The sequence below is a fragment of the Oppia nitens genome, unplaced genomic scaffold (assembly GCF_028296485.1).
Source record: "Oppia nitens isolate AA-2021 unplaced genomic scaffold, nextdenovo-longstitch-racon4-pilon3 scaffold2_pilon_pilon_pilon, whole genome shotgun sequence".
NCBI classification, from domain to species: Eukaryota; Metazoa; Arthropoda; class Arachnida; order Sarcoptiformes; family Oppiidae; genus Oppia; species Oppia nitens.
Window position 1 is genome coordinate 4837004 of NW_026533210.1, and position 16122 is coordinate 4853125.

The following is a 16122-nucleotide window of genomic DNA, read 5'->3' on the forward strand; positions in this document are numbered from 1 at the left end:
TGCCCATCAATGCACTTGCAATACAAAGTATGGAAAAGATAATACCAAACATAGTTATAATCAATCGTTGGATCAAATCAGAGTCATTTCGGATAATAAAGACAAACATAATTTGTCCCCCAAGAGTCATGACGTAATAAAATATAAATATAATCCAACGAAACATATGGTTACACCTGTGCACTAGTAATGCATAGTAATTGTGTTCATCGATGGCTCGCATCAGGTGTTTGGTGTCACCATTTAATACAGACTTATTGATCAATTGGTTGATTTCAGCAAATTTATATCGAAAATAATGTGTAGTCGCGTTCCACATCATTAAACAGGTCAAACCTAAACCGCTTGTCTGTAGGGCAGTGACCAGTATAGTAATATAGTTAACCATAAATATGAATAACATTAGCCAACTTGGTGTGTGAAAGTAGATCCATAGGTATAAGTAGCCGGCAATGATTGGTATCAGTGTTGTTATGCTAAAGAAAACTTGAAATACAATATATTTGGTTAAACGAGTGGCCATTATAACTACTTTTGTATAACTGGCCAAATTCAATGAATACTTAAACAGATCGTATTTCATGAGATAAAATACTTGGACGGTATGTAATTGGTTTGTATACTCTTGGTATGAGTACATAAACATACAGCACATGAATGCAAATAATACGTCTACAAATCCTATGTAAAGGATATGACTGTTCTTGATATACGGTCTCAGATCGTAAAGCAATTGCAAGACAAAGATGTCCTTAAGTGTGACGGTTAGGACGTCCCGTAAAAGCGTAATTACAAACATTAGTCGAGCAATGATAATGGCTACCAATCGTCGCTTCTCACGATATCCCGAAACATAGTCGTCCGATGATCTCACATATGAGGCCAACGATAGTGAAACCAATCGTTCAATTTTTTCAATATTTTTCTTTGTTTGCAAATTAAGTTCATAGCGTTTGTCTCTCATATGCCTCCAATGATATTTGCCGTGAAGTGTTGGCCACAAAGCGGTTGCCATTTTGTTTGTAATTTCTTTTGAATAAAATTATTTTAGATATAAATAGCTTTTACGATACATTTTTAAGTTACCTTAAGTTTCTATAATTTTACTATATTCTAGTTATACAACAATTTTTATATATAAATATACTAAAAATTATATCCTATGATCGATATTTAAATATATAATATTTATGATAAGTATGAAATTTTTAAATATTTTAAATTATTCAATTATGTCAATATTTTCAACAAAAAACTTTCTAAATATAAAATTAAATTTGCTATAAGATTCAATTGAAATAAGAAAAATAAATTATTATTATTCTAGTAGTGTTTATTTAATATAATTTGAATATAATTTAAAATTTATTTTTCAGAATTTATTTTAAATTAATATTTAGTCAAACATTCAACATTTATAATATTAATTTTTCTAATATAATAACGATTTTAAAATTAAAAATATCAATAATTTTTATAAAATATTAAAAACATTTTTTATTTTGTAAATTAATTAAGTAAAGCTAACTACAGTATATGCTTATATATTTATCATTATATTTGTCGCAGTATTACTATTTTATTATATCATATAATATTATATATTATATCAATTTTAATAATAATAATACCATTTTCTTATTTTACTATTGTAATATAACATTAATTTTTTAAAAACAATTTAATAAAATATTGAAAGATATATAAATTTAATAATCTGCTAAAAAGATTACATTTTAAATGTTTTTCTCGTTTTTTATTTACTTCTAATTCAATTCAATCAATTTGACAAACATTTTGATAAAAACTGTGAGACTTTGAATATTTAAAATATACTATAGTTTTACTGATGTTTGGAGACTTTAATACGTCAATTAGTTTTATAGTACATAATATATATACAGTAGTATTTTATATCTTATTTGTGTATAATATCAGTGTATTTGTATTGATTTTCAAGGAAATTATTGTATTAAACATATTTAACATTAAAATTTAAATCAACGTTAGGAAACTCTCAGACAATTCATTATACTAATAGACAAATAATTAATATAATTATTATCAAATGCACTAATTAGTCGATTAGTCTAAATAAATATTAGATATAAAGTTTTTAGTTTAGTGTATAAGTTTAGTTAGTATATAAATTGTAACTCAAATGCTATAATATTACAATAAATACAAAATAATTTCCTAATTAAACATAAGGTTTATTACAAAAAGTGTTTAATTTATATTATATAACAATGTCTGTCCAAATACCCAACGATATAAGCAATTGGTTGTTTACGGCTGTCATCGGTTTCATTACCTTATATTTGGTGCGTTTCTATCTTAGAGTATTATCATTACCCAGGGGTCACATTCCTCTACCAATATTAGGAAATATATTAAGTAACTAAACATATATAAATTATTTAATATTTAAAAGTTATTAATATTTTTAAAATTATTATTATTATTATAGAGTTTTTCAGAACAAAAGAAAACCAATTTTTGACAATCAATTCAATGCACAAAACCTATGGACCAGTATTTACCGTTTGGTTGGGTAATCTACCAATGGTTGTGGTATCCGATTATAAGCTAATTAAAGAGGCATTCAATTCAAAAGAAAATGAATTAATGGGAAGACCTGTTACTATATTTAGCAAAATATTGCTTAAAAATGGCAAAGACGTGCTGTTTACAGATCACGGGCCTGTTTGGGCCAGTCTTAGACGGTTAGCCCACTCAGCAGTTAGGTATGTAATTATATTTTTTAAAAATTAATATAACAATTAAAATTTTTAATCACTTTTAATTAGAAAACTAGCAGTTAGTGAAAAGTTATATGTTTTGGCCAACGATGCGGTTCGGGAAACAGTCGACAGTATGATTGCTACTGAAGGCTGCGATAAACCATTTAATCCTAAAAGTTATGTCTATATGTCAGTCATAAATATCATCGCTTCGTCAGCTTTTGGCAAAAGGTTGAAATTATATACAAATATACATAAATAGTATTTATATTATAAAAAATAAATAAATATTTTTATAAAAATAATAATAATATTATCAATTTTCATAATTCAGATATGCTTTCAATGATCCGGAGTTAAAATATTTTGAAAACAGTTTAGAGTATTTCAGATCCAATACAAACACAATAGGACTTTGCGATAGAGTGCCGGTTATGAAACTAATTTATAGTAAAGTTTTAAATAAAACTATTGCTGTTTTGGATCAATTGTCATCTTATATCAAACAACAATACCTAAATCGCATACCTGTCCACGAAAATGGTGTGATCAATGATTTCTGTGATGCACTCATTGAGGCCAAAGAGGAAGCCATAGCCGAACAAAAGGAAAGCGCACCGCATTTCACGGACACTAACTTGTCTTTAGTTATTATGGATCTATTTATTGGTAATTATTGTAATTATATGACATTAAATTAGTTAAATTAATTATTTTATTACATTGTATTTAATTATTATATATTTTAATAGCGGGAACCGACACAACACAGTATATGATGCGATGGATTATACTATTTATGGCAAACAATTCAAAAATGCAAAATAAAATGAGAGACGAAATCAATGATCTAATTGGCGACCGAATGATTACACACGAAGACAAACTCAACTGTCATTATATCAATGCATTTATAGCCGAAACCTTACGTTTAAGAGGTGTCGCACCGTTAGGTGTACCTCATGTTGCTATGTGTGACACAAAAATAGGTGAACACAACATAAAAGAGGGTTCATTAGTAATGAGCAATCTATGGGCCATATCTCGCAATCCCGAACTATGGGACAGACCCGATGAGTTCAATCCAAACCGATTTTTGTCAGCAGACGGAACGTATAGGCCATCTGTGCCCGGATTTGCACCGTTCGGTATCGGTAGACGTGTTTGTTTAGGCGAAAAGCTGGCACTGGCCGACATGTTTTACATAACTGTTCAATTGTTACAATCAACTTCTCAATACATATTGACAGTACCGGGAGGTGACGGAAGTGCCGATTTGGAACCCAATCCTAATATTCTGTTGTTTAGTGTACCGAAACCTTATGAAATTGTATTGAAAAGAAAATCATTGATAAAAAAATAAGTTATTAATCATTTGATATATCATTTCATTTTGTGTTAAATATATATATATATATATTAATAATATTATTAATAATATTAATCAACCCATTTTATAAAATACTAGTATGTATATGATAAATGTATAACAAAATATAAAATTTATATCTTTTAATTTATTATATAGCTATCTATGTGCCAAATATTAAATGTAAACAAAATACTGTACTATAAACACGGTATATAAAATAATAAAGTTTTGTTTTATTAAAATATTTGAATTTTTTATATCAAAATTTATATCAAATTTAATTCTAAAATAAAATTAACATATTTTTATAACTTATTACTTTTAATTTATATAACGATAAACTACTGTATAATAATATAAATGACAAAATGTAAAATAATTAACAATAAAATTAGATTGTCATCAAAAATTTTTAAAGTCATCATTGTCTTTATAATTACTATATTTGATTTCAGAAAACTGGTTGTATATTATTTAAGTCAATTTAATAAAAAAATAATATTTTACAAAAAATTTAGTTTAAAAACTAAACTTCAAGGACAAACATATATTGACTGTTATTATATCAATAACTTATCATACATTGACTGTATTGTATAACCGATATATTGTATAAATATCTAACCAAATGTAATATTAATTTTAATTATACAGTAAATACATAACAACTAATGTATTCATTAACTAAAACATTATTAGCGATTAGTTTATTAGTTATTAACAGACAACGAGATAATGACTTACTTGTCCAGCGAAACACTTTTCAACACAATTATGACTATATAGTGGTCGGCGCCGGTAGTGCCGGCTCTGTAGTAGCCTCGAGGCTAACAGAGAATCCCGATATCAGTGTACTATTGGTTGAGGCCGGCGGTGCCGCACCCGTAGTGTCCGATATGCCAGCAATGACTCCAACATTATGGGGTTCGGACATCGATTGGCGGATACCTATTACACCACAGAAACACTCGCACCGGGCATTTACCGGTCAGTCGGCTAAACTAAGTCAGGGCAAAGTGATAGGTGGCTCCAGTATTATCAATGCCATGGCCTACGCACGAGGATTCGTCAAAGATTACGACGATTGGGAACTGGAGTTCGGGGCAAACGGTATGTCAGATATACAGCAATAATATCAATAGTTTAAGAAATATTTTTAGAAAATATTTTTTTAAAAATCTTATGAAACAACAAATACTGTATTTTATATCTATAACTGAATATTACTTTTTAAATATGATATAATAATAAATTATTAACATGGTCAATTTTATTTATTTATACAAAAATTATTAAAAAACTGTAAATAAAATAACATAAATAGTTATAAATAAATTACGACAATTTATTAACATTATATTAAAAGTTTTTAAGATTAATAGTTTTTGAAAATATTTTTTTAATTAATTAATTAAAGGCTGGAATTGGACTCAAGTTTTGCCATATTTTAAGAGATCTGAAAACAATACAAATCATTCATTAAACCGAAAATATCACGGCTTTGATGGACTGCTAAGTGTGACCAGTATTGATGAGCCGCGACCTATCAATAAGTTGACGATTAGTGCGGCTCAAGAGCTCGGCTACAATGTAATTGATTTTAATGATCCCAACACTGAGGAAGGGGTAGCCATACAGCAGATGACTCTCAAGTTGGTATCAATTAAACATATTCTTGTAATTTAATTTAAAACAATTTTTTTCATTTTAAGAGACGGGTCTCGGTTTTCATCAGCAAAAGCATTTCTATGGCCTGCAAGGGATCGGCCAAACCTGCATATTATGGCCAAAAGTTTGGTTACGAAAATCAATTTTGATGACAATCGACGGGCTATTTCGGTGGACATACTTAGTAATGAAAATAAACACTTGAAGATTAGCGCCCGACATGAAATCATTGTATGCGCCGGTGCTCTCAACACACCAAAACTACTGATGCTTTCGGGTATCGGTTTTAAACAACATCTTATTGATCATCAAATACCTGTAGTATCTGATCTGCCGGTCGGTGATAACTTTCACGACACTCCCGTCACATTTGGCGTACATTTTAGAGTTAATCAAAGTCTACAATCACCTGATCTGTTACAAAGTGATGTTTCTGACTATTTTCTCAAAGGAAAGGGAAGGTTAACACAGTTTGAAAAAGCAGCCATCAGAATGAAGACATCAGCAGCGATAGATGACAGACCAGATATGCAGATATTTGTCGAAACTGGCAGTTGGGCTAACTTTCCCGATGCCGATAGCGCTGCAAAAGCACTGAATATAAAACCTGAAATCTGGAATCAATATTATCGTCCATATAGTGGACAGTCGACCATAACTTTCATTCTGTTACTTAATCGGCCACTCAGTCGGGGAACAGTTCGACTGAAAAGTAATGATTTTTATGACAACCCTATTGTGAATCCTAACTATTATGATAATAAACAGGATATTCAATCAATGGTTGAGGGTATAAAAATTGCCTGGAATTTAGGTCACACCAAATTGTTTAGAGATTCATTAGATGCCAAACCATTTGTCAGTCCATTACCGGGATGTCCGGCTATAACAGATTCGGTTAATAAAACTGATGGCAAACATTTAATGCCTAATAACGAGTATTTTGAATGTTTAGCTAAAACTTTGACCATAACGTACACACATTTGGCCGGCACTTGTCGTATGGGTGCCGACACTGATCCGGCAGCTGTAGTCACTAATCGACTAAAGGTTCGCAATGTTACCGGTCTTCGTGTCGTTGACTCATCTGTCGCACCACAAGTACCTTCCGGTGCTTTCTATTCATCCGTACTTATGATAGCCGATAGAGGCTCTGATCTGATCCTTGAAGACTATAATAATTCAAGTCATTATCATTCAAATAATTTATACACTTATCTAATAAATATTTTGTCTGATATTTATGTATTTATAGGAAATATTTTATCTTATTTTAATATTAAAATTATTTGATTATATATTAGATGTTTGAATAAAATATTTAATACAATAAAATAGTTTGTGATAATAATATACAGCAACAAAATAATAAAAATAAAATTACGATGATCAGTTTATATAATTATCGATTTTTAATGTTAACCATTACATTTTTAGGTGTCAGCAATAACTGGCCATTAAAGTACTCAATCTATATTACAGCAAATAATTAAATATATTAATACAGATATAAATTTTTTAATTAAATTCAATGTTATATAAAACTATGAGATTTTAATTTAGAGATTACCTTAGTGTCTGGTGTCGGTGTAAACTCAAAATTTAAGACCATTTTTGCGATACACATCCGCATCTCATTCAATGCAAATCTCATACCAATACAAAGTCGAGGTCCGCCACCAAATGGTATGAAAGCGTAGGGATGGTGTCGGGGCTCCAGAAAGCGATCCGGTTTGAAGTCATTGGGTTCGTCAAAAAATTCTGGATCTCGATGTATAATATAGGGATGAAATTCAACTGTAGTTCCCTTTGGAATTGTTATGCCTATTAAAAAAATATATATATATTTGCAAATAAATCAAAACATATACATATCATAATAACAAATGCTTACCAGTATTTCCAAGAGTATAGTCCTCAATACAATCCCTTTCCACACTAGTGAGCGGTGGCGCCAATCGTAGTGTTTCATTGATAACTGCATTCAGATATTTAAATTCATTTAGTTCTTCATAAGTAAACGGTTTTCCACTATATTTATCGGCCAACTCTTTGTAAAGTTTTTGCTGACAATCCATATTTGTGGCCAAATAATAGATACAATGACTTATAGCTGCTGTAGTTGTGTCGTAACCGGCAATAAAAAAGAAGATTCCCTGAGCTGTCAGTTCATCAGGACTTAGCTTAAGATTTGGTTTCTTAGTTAAGTCCTCTTTATCGATATATTCATTGATTTTGTTGTCTTCATCGCTCATATAGTCGGAATCAAATTCATTATCATTGATCTCATTGTTAATCATTAGTTGCAAAAAATCTGATTTTTTATTTCCTAAAATCAGATGAAAATTTGCAATAATTAATCAAATAATATAAAATGAGAAAATTATTTTTTAAAAACTACATAAAACTATTTAATGATTACCTGAACCTAACTGTTTTGGTGTCCTATTGATTGATTTTCTTTCTTTAACAATCTTTAGTGTCAAATCATTGAAGAAATTAAGCGCCTGTATGTTGAATGGCTCGAGTTTGAAGAGTCGGGCCAACGGTGGCATCAAAACTGAAGCTATAAAACTGAAATTCTGATCGACTGATAATATTTTTTTGGCATTCACTACAATCGGATGATTGGGATTATTGATGGACTCAATGTTGACACCATAAGCACAGGCACAGAGCACATCCATAGCAAAGGCACCGATATGTTTGCGCATATCAATAGGCTTTTCTATGAATACAATAAAAAATAAATTTTCATATAAACATTAATTATATTTAACTAAATTTTCAATTATATTGTTAAACTGAATTTGATGTAAACCTGTTTGTGCCAATTGAGACAAGTGTGCAATAAATCTGTCGGAAATGTGGCCAATGCTGGCCATCATTGCCTTTAACTTTCCCGATGTAAAGGCTGGAGACACTATCGTACGAATTCTTTTCCAATCAGTGTTTCCCTCAATGAAAAACAATGATTTGTGAAGCAATGAAGAGCCCATATTCATGGCATAACGATCCGGTAGTTTATGGAAATCTTTGGTCAGAATCTGACGGATCAGATCGGGATCGTCGACCATCAGAGCCTTGTGATGCAATGAATAGACACCATATATGCGACCGTATTTTTGAAAGTTTTCGGTCAAAATTTTGACCCAAGGGTTAAAAAATATTCTAATGGCCGGATGTTTAGTCCCTTTGACTCCATGTCTCATCCAATATGTAAATCTATGGATATACCATCTAAAGTAATTTTTAAAAATAATAATTAATTATTAAATCATTTTATGAAAATTTTTATTATAGAATTTTTATTAATAGTATTTACATTATAAATAGCGTTATTGTCAATATTATAGTTAAAATCAACATTGTCATTTAATTGAAATTAATTAATATATGGTATATATATTTTTCTATAAATTTTATAACAAAAATTTCATCAATAAAATCTAATTTACTTTATATTAGTTTTTTAAAAACTCATTTCCTTTAACTGTACCTTATTTATAGTTTAATGTTTAATAAAAGTTGCCGCATATAAATACAGTTTATAGAAATTGATAAACTTATTGATATATAAATTTTTGATGAAACAACAGATTAACTGAAAATAAATTAATAATAATATTATTTTGTGTTGACTTTGCAATGTCGAAAAAAATATTGTATATATAAAGTATATGTTTATCAATGTACTAAACTACACTAACATTTAAATATTCAAAAAAAAAGTTTTAAAAAAACTATATTTAAAGAGATGATATGTTTTCAATTTATTTTGTTTGTGTAGTTTTTCATATCGCATATGAATGTACTAAATGTTCTCAATAAACAATTTGCTTAACTATTTTAGATAAATTATATAATTATAAAAAATAATGTTTACATAATTGATTCATTTTGAACTAATTATAACAAATTATATAATAATTAATTAATAATAATATGAACAGTAAGTATTAACAGTAGATAGATATAGTATTTTTTAAGTACAATATTTTAATATTTATGAATAAATTATTAGTTTTATATATTTTTGAAATAATACATTAATATGTTTTTACAAAAAAAAATATTTGTTTATTAACAAAATGTAATTTATTAATAACATTAACTTACATCAGTATAATTAAATATTTATACAATAATGCATTTTATAAATTAAGTTTTAATCAATGTTTAATTTAATTCAATATTTGTTTTAATTATAACGTAAATATAACAATTTTTACTTTACGGTATATTTATTATATTTAAAATTATATATAAAACTCAAATTAATGATTGAAAATATTAATGCAAAATTAATAATTGAAAAATTTAGTACATTAATTTACAGTAGTATCATTACAATAATTTAGTTATTTATTTATTAAATCATAATAATTAAAGTAAAATAGGATTATTAAAATTTAATAAATAAGTAAGTTTCATTTTAATATTTATTTATTATTTTATTTTTTGTATTTCATTTTATATAATGACATATTGATATAATTTTTTAGTGATATTATAAATTGTATAAAATTATTGTTATTGTCTAGACTCTAGATTTAGTCTATTTTATTATTGTTATTATTTATTTTTTAAAAATCAATGCATTATAATAATTTGATTAAACAGAATAATAAATAAATAACTTTTTTATTATAATGTTATTAAGATCTAAAAAATATTATTTTAAATTAATCATGTATAAAATAAGTATTAAATGTATAGTTATAAAAATAGTAAATTTAATGAATAACTTTTAACTTTTGATATGATAATGATTTGATAATAATTTGATAATGAATAAACTTTTTTAACTTAAATAGATTTCCATTAATACATGTAATTATAAAAAATTTTAAATCTCACATTTTATAAGAGAAATAAAAATTAATTAATTAAAAGTATTATTGTTATAACTGATTTGTGGTTCAATAAAAACTGATTTAACTGTTAGCATAAACTATAGTAAATTGTAAATTACAAGTTGTAATACATATGATTAATTCAAATTACTGGATAAGAAATCAATTAAAGTTAAAAATTAATATTAAGTTAAACTAATTAACTAATTAACTATAAACTGTGACCGTGGATGAGATTGAATGAGTGGACACAACCAATTGATCGGTAAAACAATTTATTGTTTAAAAATAAAAAAATTAAAAATTGATTAAAAAAAATGGTTGATTTGATTTGTTTCAGGTTTTGTCAAGTGATTGATTCAAGTGAAGGCTTGAATGTCAAGAAAACAGAGAGTGAATGCAAGAGAGGAGAGAAGTGGTGATTGAAGAGTGATTGATCAGAGAGCTGTTGTGAGAGAGAGAAAAAAAAGTGAACTGACGTCCACTTAAGTAGTGGACGGCCTGAAGGGTTGTCCAATGAGAGTGAAGGGTTGGTTGAAATCTGTTGTGAGTGTGTGTGTGTGATCTGTGGGCCATCTAGGGTCACAAAACTAAATCATTGTTTTTGATATATTGTTTAACATAAAGCAAACAATCAGTAGTCTAATGGATAAAACAAAAATAATCATTTTATTAATCATTTTTTATTGATTTAAACATTAAATATTTAAATTTAATTATTATAGATACATTAATATTTATCACTGTAAATATTTTTATTATTACAATAAGTAAATAATGATATTCATAAACAGAAATATTAATTATATTATTTTGCATAAAATTTTAGTATTAATTGTCATATATAAAGTTATATAAAAAAAATTAAAGTAATTAAATATTTATTTAATAAAATTTAATAAAAATATTACTATCTTTTTTTAATATTGACTAAAACTTGTTTCGGTGTAAATAAAATGCTGCCATTAAAGTAATCAAGCTGAATTTTTTAAAAATCAAATAAATATTAAATAGTATTATAAATTATTGAATATTATTGTGATATTAGTTAATCAATGGATACCTTAGTGTCTGGTGTCGGTATAAACTCAAAATTATGGACCAGTTTTGCGATACACATCCGCATCTCATTCAATGCAAACCTCATACCAACACAAAGTCGAGGTCCGCCACCAAATGGTATGAAAGCGTAGGGATGGTGTCGGGGCTCCAGAAAGCGATCCGGTTTGAAATCATTGGGTTCAGCAAAAAATTCTGGATCTCGATGTATAGTATAGGTATGAAATTCAACTGTAGTTCCCTTTGGAACAGTTATGCCTATAAAACATTAATAATTTAAAATTTATAGAATATTTTTTTATTAATTGATTTTATTTATATACCGGTGTTTCCTAATGTGTAGTCTTGTAGACAATCTCTTTGAATGGCCAATAAAGGCGGCGCTAAACGTAATGTTTCATTGATGACTGCATTCAGATATTTGAGTTGATTTAGCCTTTCATATGTAAACTGTTGTCCACTAATTGATTGTTCAATTTCTTCATAAAGTTTTTGTTGACAATCAATATTTGTTGACAAATAATATATACAATGACTTAACGAAGCGCTAGTAGTGTCGTAACCGGCAATAAAAAACAGTATTCCCTGTGCTGTCAGTTCGTCGGCACTTAAGTTTAGCTGCGATTTCTTGGATATATCTTCGGCGACGTTAAGAAACTCATTGAGTTTGTTGTCTTCATCGGTATTGTCATCGGATCCAATCTCGTCATCATTTTTCTCGTTGTCAATCATTAATTGTATAAAATCCGATTTTTTATTTTCTATATAAATAATTTTTTTTTTAAATTACTTAATATTAAATACAAATATACATTAAACTAAATTACTTGATAAATTTTGTTGAATTGAACTAGCTAGTTTTCTATCATGGACAATTTGTTTGGTGAGATTATCAAAAAATTCAATAGCTTTTACATTGAATGGCTCCAGTTTAAGGAATCGGGCCAACGGTGGCATCAATACTGATATTATGAAACTAAAGTTTGAGTCAACCGATAATATTTTTTTGGCATTTATAACAATCGGATGATTAGGATTATTGATTGAATCGACATCTATGCCATAAGCACAGGCACTGATCACATCCATGGCAAATGCGCCCAAATATTTACGCATATCTAATGGTTTGCCTAAATATATAAACAAATATTTATTTTGTATATATGTAATGTTTTTTTGTGTGTGTATATAACTTATATATAATTATAACTATAATTATAATTAGTAAAATATAATTATATATATAATTAGTAAAATAAATTATATTATTTAGTCGTACAATAATTTAATACCTGATTTTGATAATTCAGATAAAGTTATAATAAATTTATCGGAGATGTCGTCAATGTTGGTCATCATTGTTCTTAATTTTCCAGACGTAAAGGCCGGTGTGACTACCGATCGGATGCGTTTCCAGTTTTCATCGCCTCTCATAAAAAACAGTGCATTTCTGAAATTTGTTGATCCCGTAAACATACCGTAATGATCGGGTAATATATGAAAATCTTTGACAACAATGTCTCTGATAAGATCCGGTTCATTGACTACAAGTAACTTATGATGAAAAGAGTAGACACCATATAGTCTACCGAATCGGTTATATTCGTGAACTAAAACTTTGTTCAATTGCTCGAAAAATGACCAAAACTCGGGATAATTGGGACCTTTAACTCCGTGTCGATTCCAGTAAGTAAACCGATGACATAACCAACTATAATATTATTTTAAACAATTACCAATAAAATACAAATAAACACAATTATTTGGAAAAAGATTTTTTTTTTTAATACTTACACTAAAATAATTGATAAACTGATCAAAATTGTTGTCCAAAACATTTTTGTTAATAATTTAATAATACATACAAAAAACTATTAATAATAATAACAATAATCAACTATCAAAAACAGCATAAATATACTTACTTAATATAAACAAATATATACAGTAATATTTGTAAACTAAACAAAAAATTTCAAGGCTATTTTATGATTAATATCAGCAAATAAATAAAATTTAAAAAAAGTTAGATATTGATATGAAAAGTGCAATAATTATAATTAATTTGTAGGTGCATTGTGCACTCTATTTTTATCAATAATTTTATCGATCATATTTATGGATCATGATTTTCATAATAAATATTTAACATAAAGTTATCAATTGTTACGTTAATTAACTGTAAAAATGATAGTCTAATTATTATTATTATTACTTACAGTATATACTGTACATTTCATATTACTATACATTATCGTTAATAGTACAGTACATTAACATATATTGTATATATTAATATATATATATGAATCAAAACTATGACATCGGAAATTACAAATATTTTATTAAAACTTGGAAATATCGATATAATTTTATGAATTTAATAGTTATTAAATCAAATAATAAAAGATAAAATATGGGTTAAGGTTTAGATTAATAATAAATGTAAAATCATATTATTTGATGGGTATTATACGGTACAGTATACTATTAAATAATTTAAAATAATATAAAATACATTTTTGAAAATAATTATATAGAACTAATTGTTGATAAAACATACATTTAACAAATAAAACTTAATTATTTTAAAAATTAACATTAAATTATTAAGTGAAAAATATATTAAATTAAAAATACAAATTACTTATAATACAAATTGACATTATATAATATTAAATTAACATTTGTATATAACACAAATAATTTTACGATAAATATGGATAATACTTAAAAAAAATACAGTATTTTTTAAAAAAATAAATTACAAATTATTTATTATTATTATTAAATAAAATATTGTTTTTTCTTGTATTTCATTAGTAAACTGCCGGTTGTTTCACACGTTTCTGTGTTTTCAATTTCCTTCGTTTTGATCGAAGTTTATGTTTGTATTTCCTATTTCTGGTAATTTTGTCAACCATTGGAGTACAACCGTATCTCTCGAGCTTAAGATCTGACTTTTTGATCTCCAAAAGACAATTGATTTGTCTCTGTTTAGACAATAAAGACAAAATAAACAGTAAATATTAAAATATCAATTATATTGTAATAAAAAATTATAAGAAAGAAAGAGAGAGAGAAAGAAAGAGAGAGAGAAAGAAAAATAGAGGGAAAGAAAGAGACAGAAAGAGAGACAGAAAGAGAGACAGAAAGAGAGACAGAAAGAGAGACAGAAAGAGATATATATATATAATTTTATAATTTAATAGATGGACACATACTTCACATCCGTTATCGTCGTTACAATTGGCATTAGTAATGATGGATATGATAACCCGTACCATATAATCGATGTCCATTCCTGTCATTTTCATGGCCTCATTGATCTCTTCCACTGCATAATCAACTTTAACAGTAAACATTTGTTTGACAGTTTTGTCGACCATTTCAATGAGTTGGTCGTCATCCATATTCAACGGTTCCTGTTTGTTACCGTCCTGTCCACCGACCAGTGATAGCACTGTTGATATTAGTAGTACACTAATGGCCAACATTTTACATATATAATTATAATTATGATATGATATGATATTACAGTTGGTTTTTTAAAAAACTGAAATCATAGAAAAAAATTAAGAGATAATATTATAATATATTTTTATAAAAAACTAAAATAAATTGTTGAACAATGTTTGCGATGTCTTTTATATTTATAGACAACAAAATTTTGTTTAAATCTAAATATCAAAACAACACACTAATAAATCTTCAAATGTTTGCTATTTTTAGTAAATTTTTTAATAAGATATTTATTGATTGAGTTTTTTTTAATAATAAAAATTTGTTTTCTTTGCCTATAAATACAATCACTTTATTTTAAAACATAAGATTTCTCAATCGTGACCTTTAAAACTTTTAAATGATAATATATTTTTATGACAGCATATATTGTTGTAAAATAAAATAAGTGTTTTTGTTATTGTGGTTGAGATGAATGAATAATTAATTTAAATTAATTGGATATTTTAATTAATATTCTGATTAAAAAAAGGATGTATTAGTTTTATTTAAAAAAATAATTATTATAACAATAAATTATTATAAATATTTGATAAAAATTTTGTTAGAGTATTATAATTTTTACAATTTTTATAAAAAATAGTTGTTTACTTATTTTCGTTATAAAAAAAATTATAAAAACATTTTATAAATATTAACTGAAAACTTTTCAATGATGGTATCATAAATTAAATTTATAAAAACATAAATACATGTTTATTATTATTATTATATTCATAAAATCGGATTTATTATTATTATTTAGGAAAATACATTTTTATAAATAAAATACAAAATGTCTTTAAACTTACAAATAAATTGTTTTTATATTTTTTTGTTGAAAATCCAAATCCTGTGTCATTAGAAACAAAGGAAACCCATAATAAATAATAAATAATTTTATAACTCTTTGTTTATATTA

The 16122-nt window shown here is 26.6% G+C and overlaps 4 protein-coding genes across 4 annotated transcripts; 2 read left to right on the forward strand and 2 right to left on the reverse strand.

Moving 5' to 3' along the window:
- The first annotated feature begins 2180 nt into the window (after positions 1-2180).
- On the forward strand, positions 2181-4107 carry LOC128955783 (steroid 17-alpha-hydroxylase/17,20 lyase-like). Its single transcript, XM_054301458.1, has 5 exons — positions 2181-2397; positions 2471-2747; positions 2811-2975; positions 3079-3413; positions 3497-4107. The coding sequence occupies exons 1-5, from the start codon at positions 2250-2252 to the stop codon at positions 4105-4107; spliced, it is 1536 nt and encodes a 511-aa protein (XP_054157433.1). The 5' UTR covers positions 2181-2249.
- Positions 4108-4777: 670 nt separating this feature from the next.
- On the forward strand, positions 4778-6972 carry LOC128955784 (glucose dehydrogenase [FAD, quinone]-like; the record flags this gene model as incomplete). The annotated part of the gene is made up of 3 exons (XM_054301459.1): positions 4778-5226; positions 5534-5768; positions 5829-6972. Coding segments are annotated over exons 1-3 (1818 nt in total), but the record flags the coding sequence as incomplete, so codon positions are not given.
- Positions 6973-7170: 198 nt separating this feature from the next.
- LOC128955785 (uncharacterized) lies at positions 7171-13574 on the reverse strand. The gene is made up of 12 exons (XM_054301461.1): positions 13494-13574; positions 12992-13410; positions 12527-12829; positions 12023-12460; positions 11704-11957; positions 11572-11619; positions 9110-9159; positions 8606-9024; positions 8207-8512; positions 7679-8113; positions 7355-7608; positions 7171-7255 (listed from the first exon to the last, which is right to left on the reverse strand). The coding sequence occupies exons 1-12, from the start codon at positions 13535-13537 to the stop codon at positions 7187-7189; spliced, it is 3039 nt and encodes a 1012-aa protein (XP_054157436.1). The 5' UTR covers positions 13538-13574; the 3' UTR covers positions 7171-7186.
- Positions 13575-14518: 944 nt separating this feature from the next.
- LOC128955786 (uncharacterized) lies at positions 14519-15196 on the reverse strand. The gene is made up of 2 exons (XM_054301462.1): positions 14924-15196; positions 14519-14692 (listed from the first exon to the last, which is right to left on the reverse strand). The coding sequence occupies exons 1-2, from the start codon at positions 15194-15196 to the stop codon at positions 14519-14521; spliced, it is 447 nt and encodes a 148-aa protein (XP_054157437.1).
- Positions 15197-16122: the final 926 nt, after the last annotated feature.

What these genes read in the sequence shown, in the direction of transcription:
- LOC128955785 (XM_054301461.1), bottom strand. Translation starts at nt 13,537, where the DNA reads ATGTTTTGGACAACAATTTTGATCAGTTTATCAATTATTTTAGT. An exon ending in ATCTGAATTATCAAAATCAG is followed by an intron (nt 12,830 to 12,991) that starts GTATTAAATTAT and finishes TTATATATTTAG; the next exon opens with GCAAACCATTAGATATGCGT. An exon ending in CTATACTCTTGGAAATACTG is followed by an intron (nt 7,609 to 7,678) that starts GTAAGCATTTGT and finishes TTTTTTTAATAG; the next exon opens with GCATAACAATTCCAAAGGGA.
- LOC128955783 (XM_054301458.1), top strand. Translation starts at nt 2,250, where the DNA reads ATGTCTGTCCAAATACCCAACGATATAAGCAATTGGTTGTTTACGGCT. An exon ending in AATATTAGGAAATATATTAA is followed by an intron (nt 2,398 to 2,470) that starts GTAACTAAACAT and finishes TTATTATTATAG; the next exon opens with AGTTTTTCAGAACAAAAGAA. An exon ending in TATTATGGATCTATTTATTG is followed by an intron (nt 3,414 to 3,496) that starts GTAATTATTGTA and finishes ATATTTTAATAG; the next exon opens with CGGGAACCGACACAACACAG.
- LOC128955786 (XM_054301462.1), bottom strand. Translation starts at nt 15,196, where the DNA reads ATGTTGGCCATTAGTGTACTACTAATATCAACAGTGCTATCACTGGTC. An exon ending in ACGACGATAACGGATGTGAA is followed by an intron (nt 14,693 to 14,923) that starts GTATGTGTCCAT and finishes TTGTCTAAACAG; the next exon opens with AGACAAATCAATTGTCTTTT.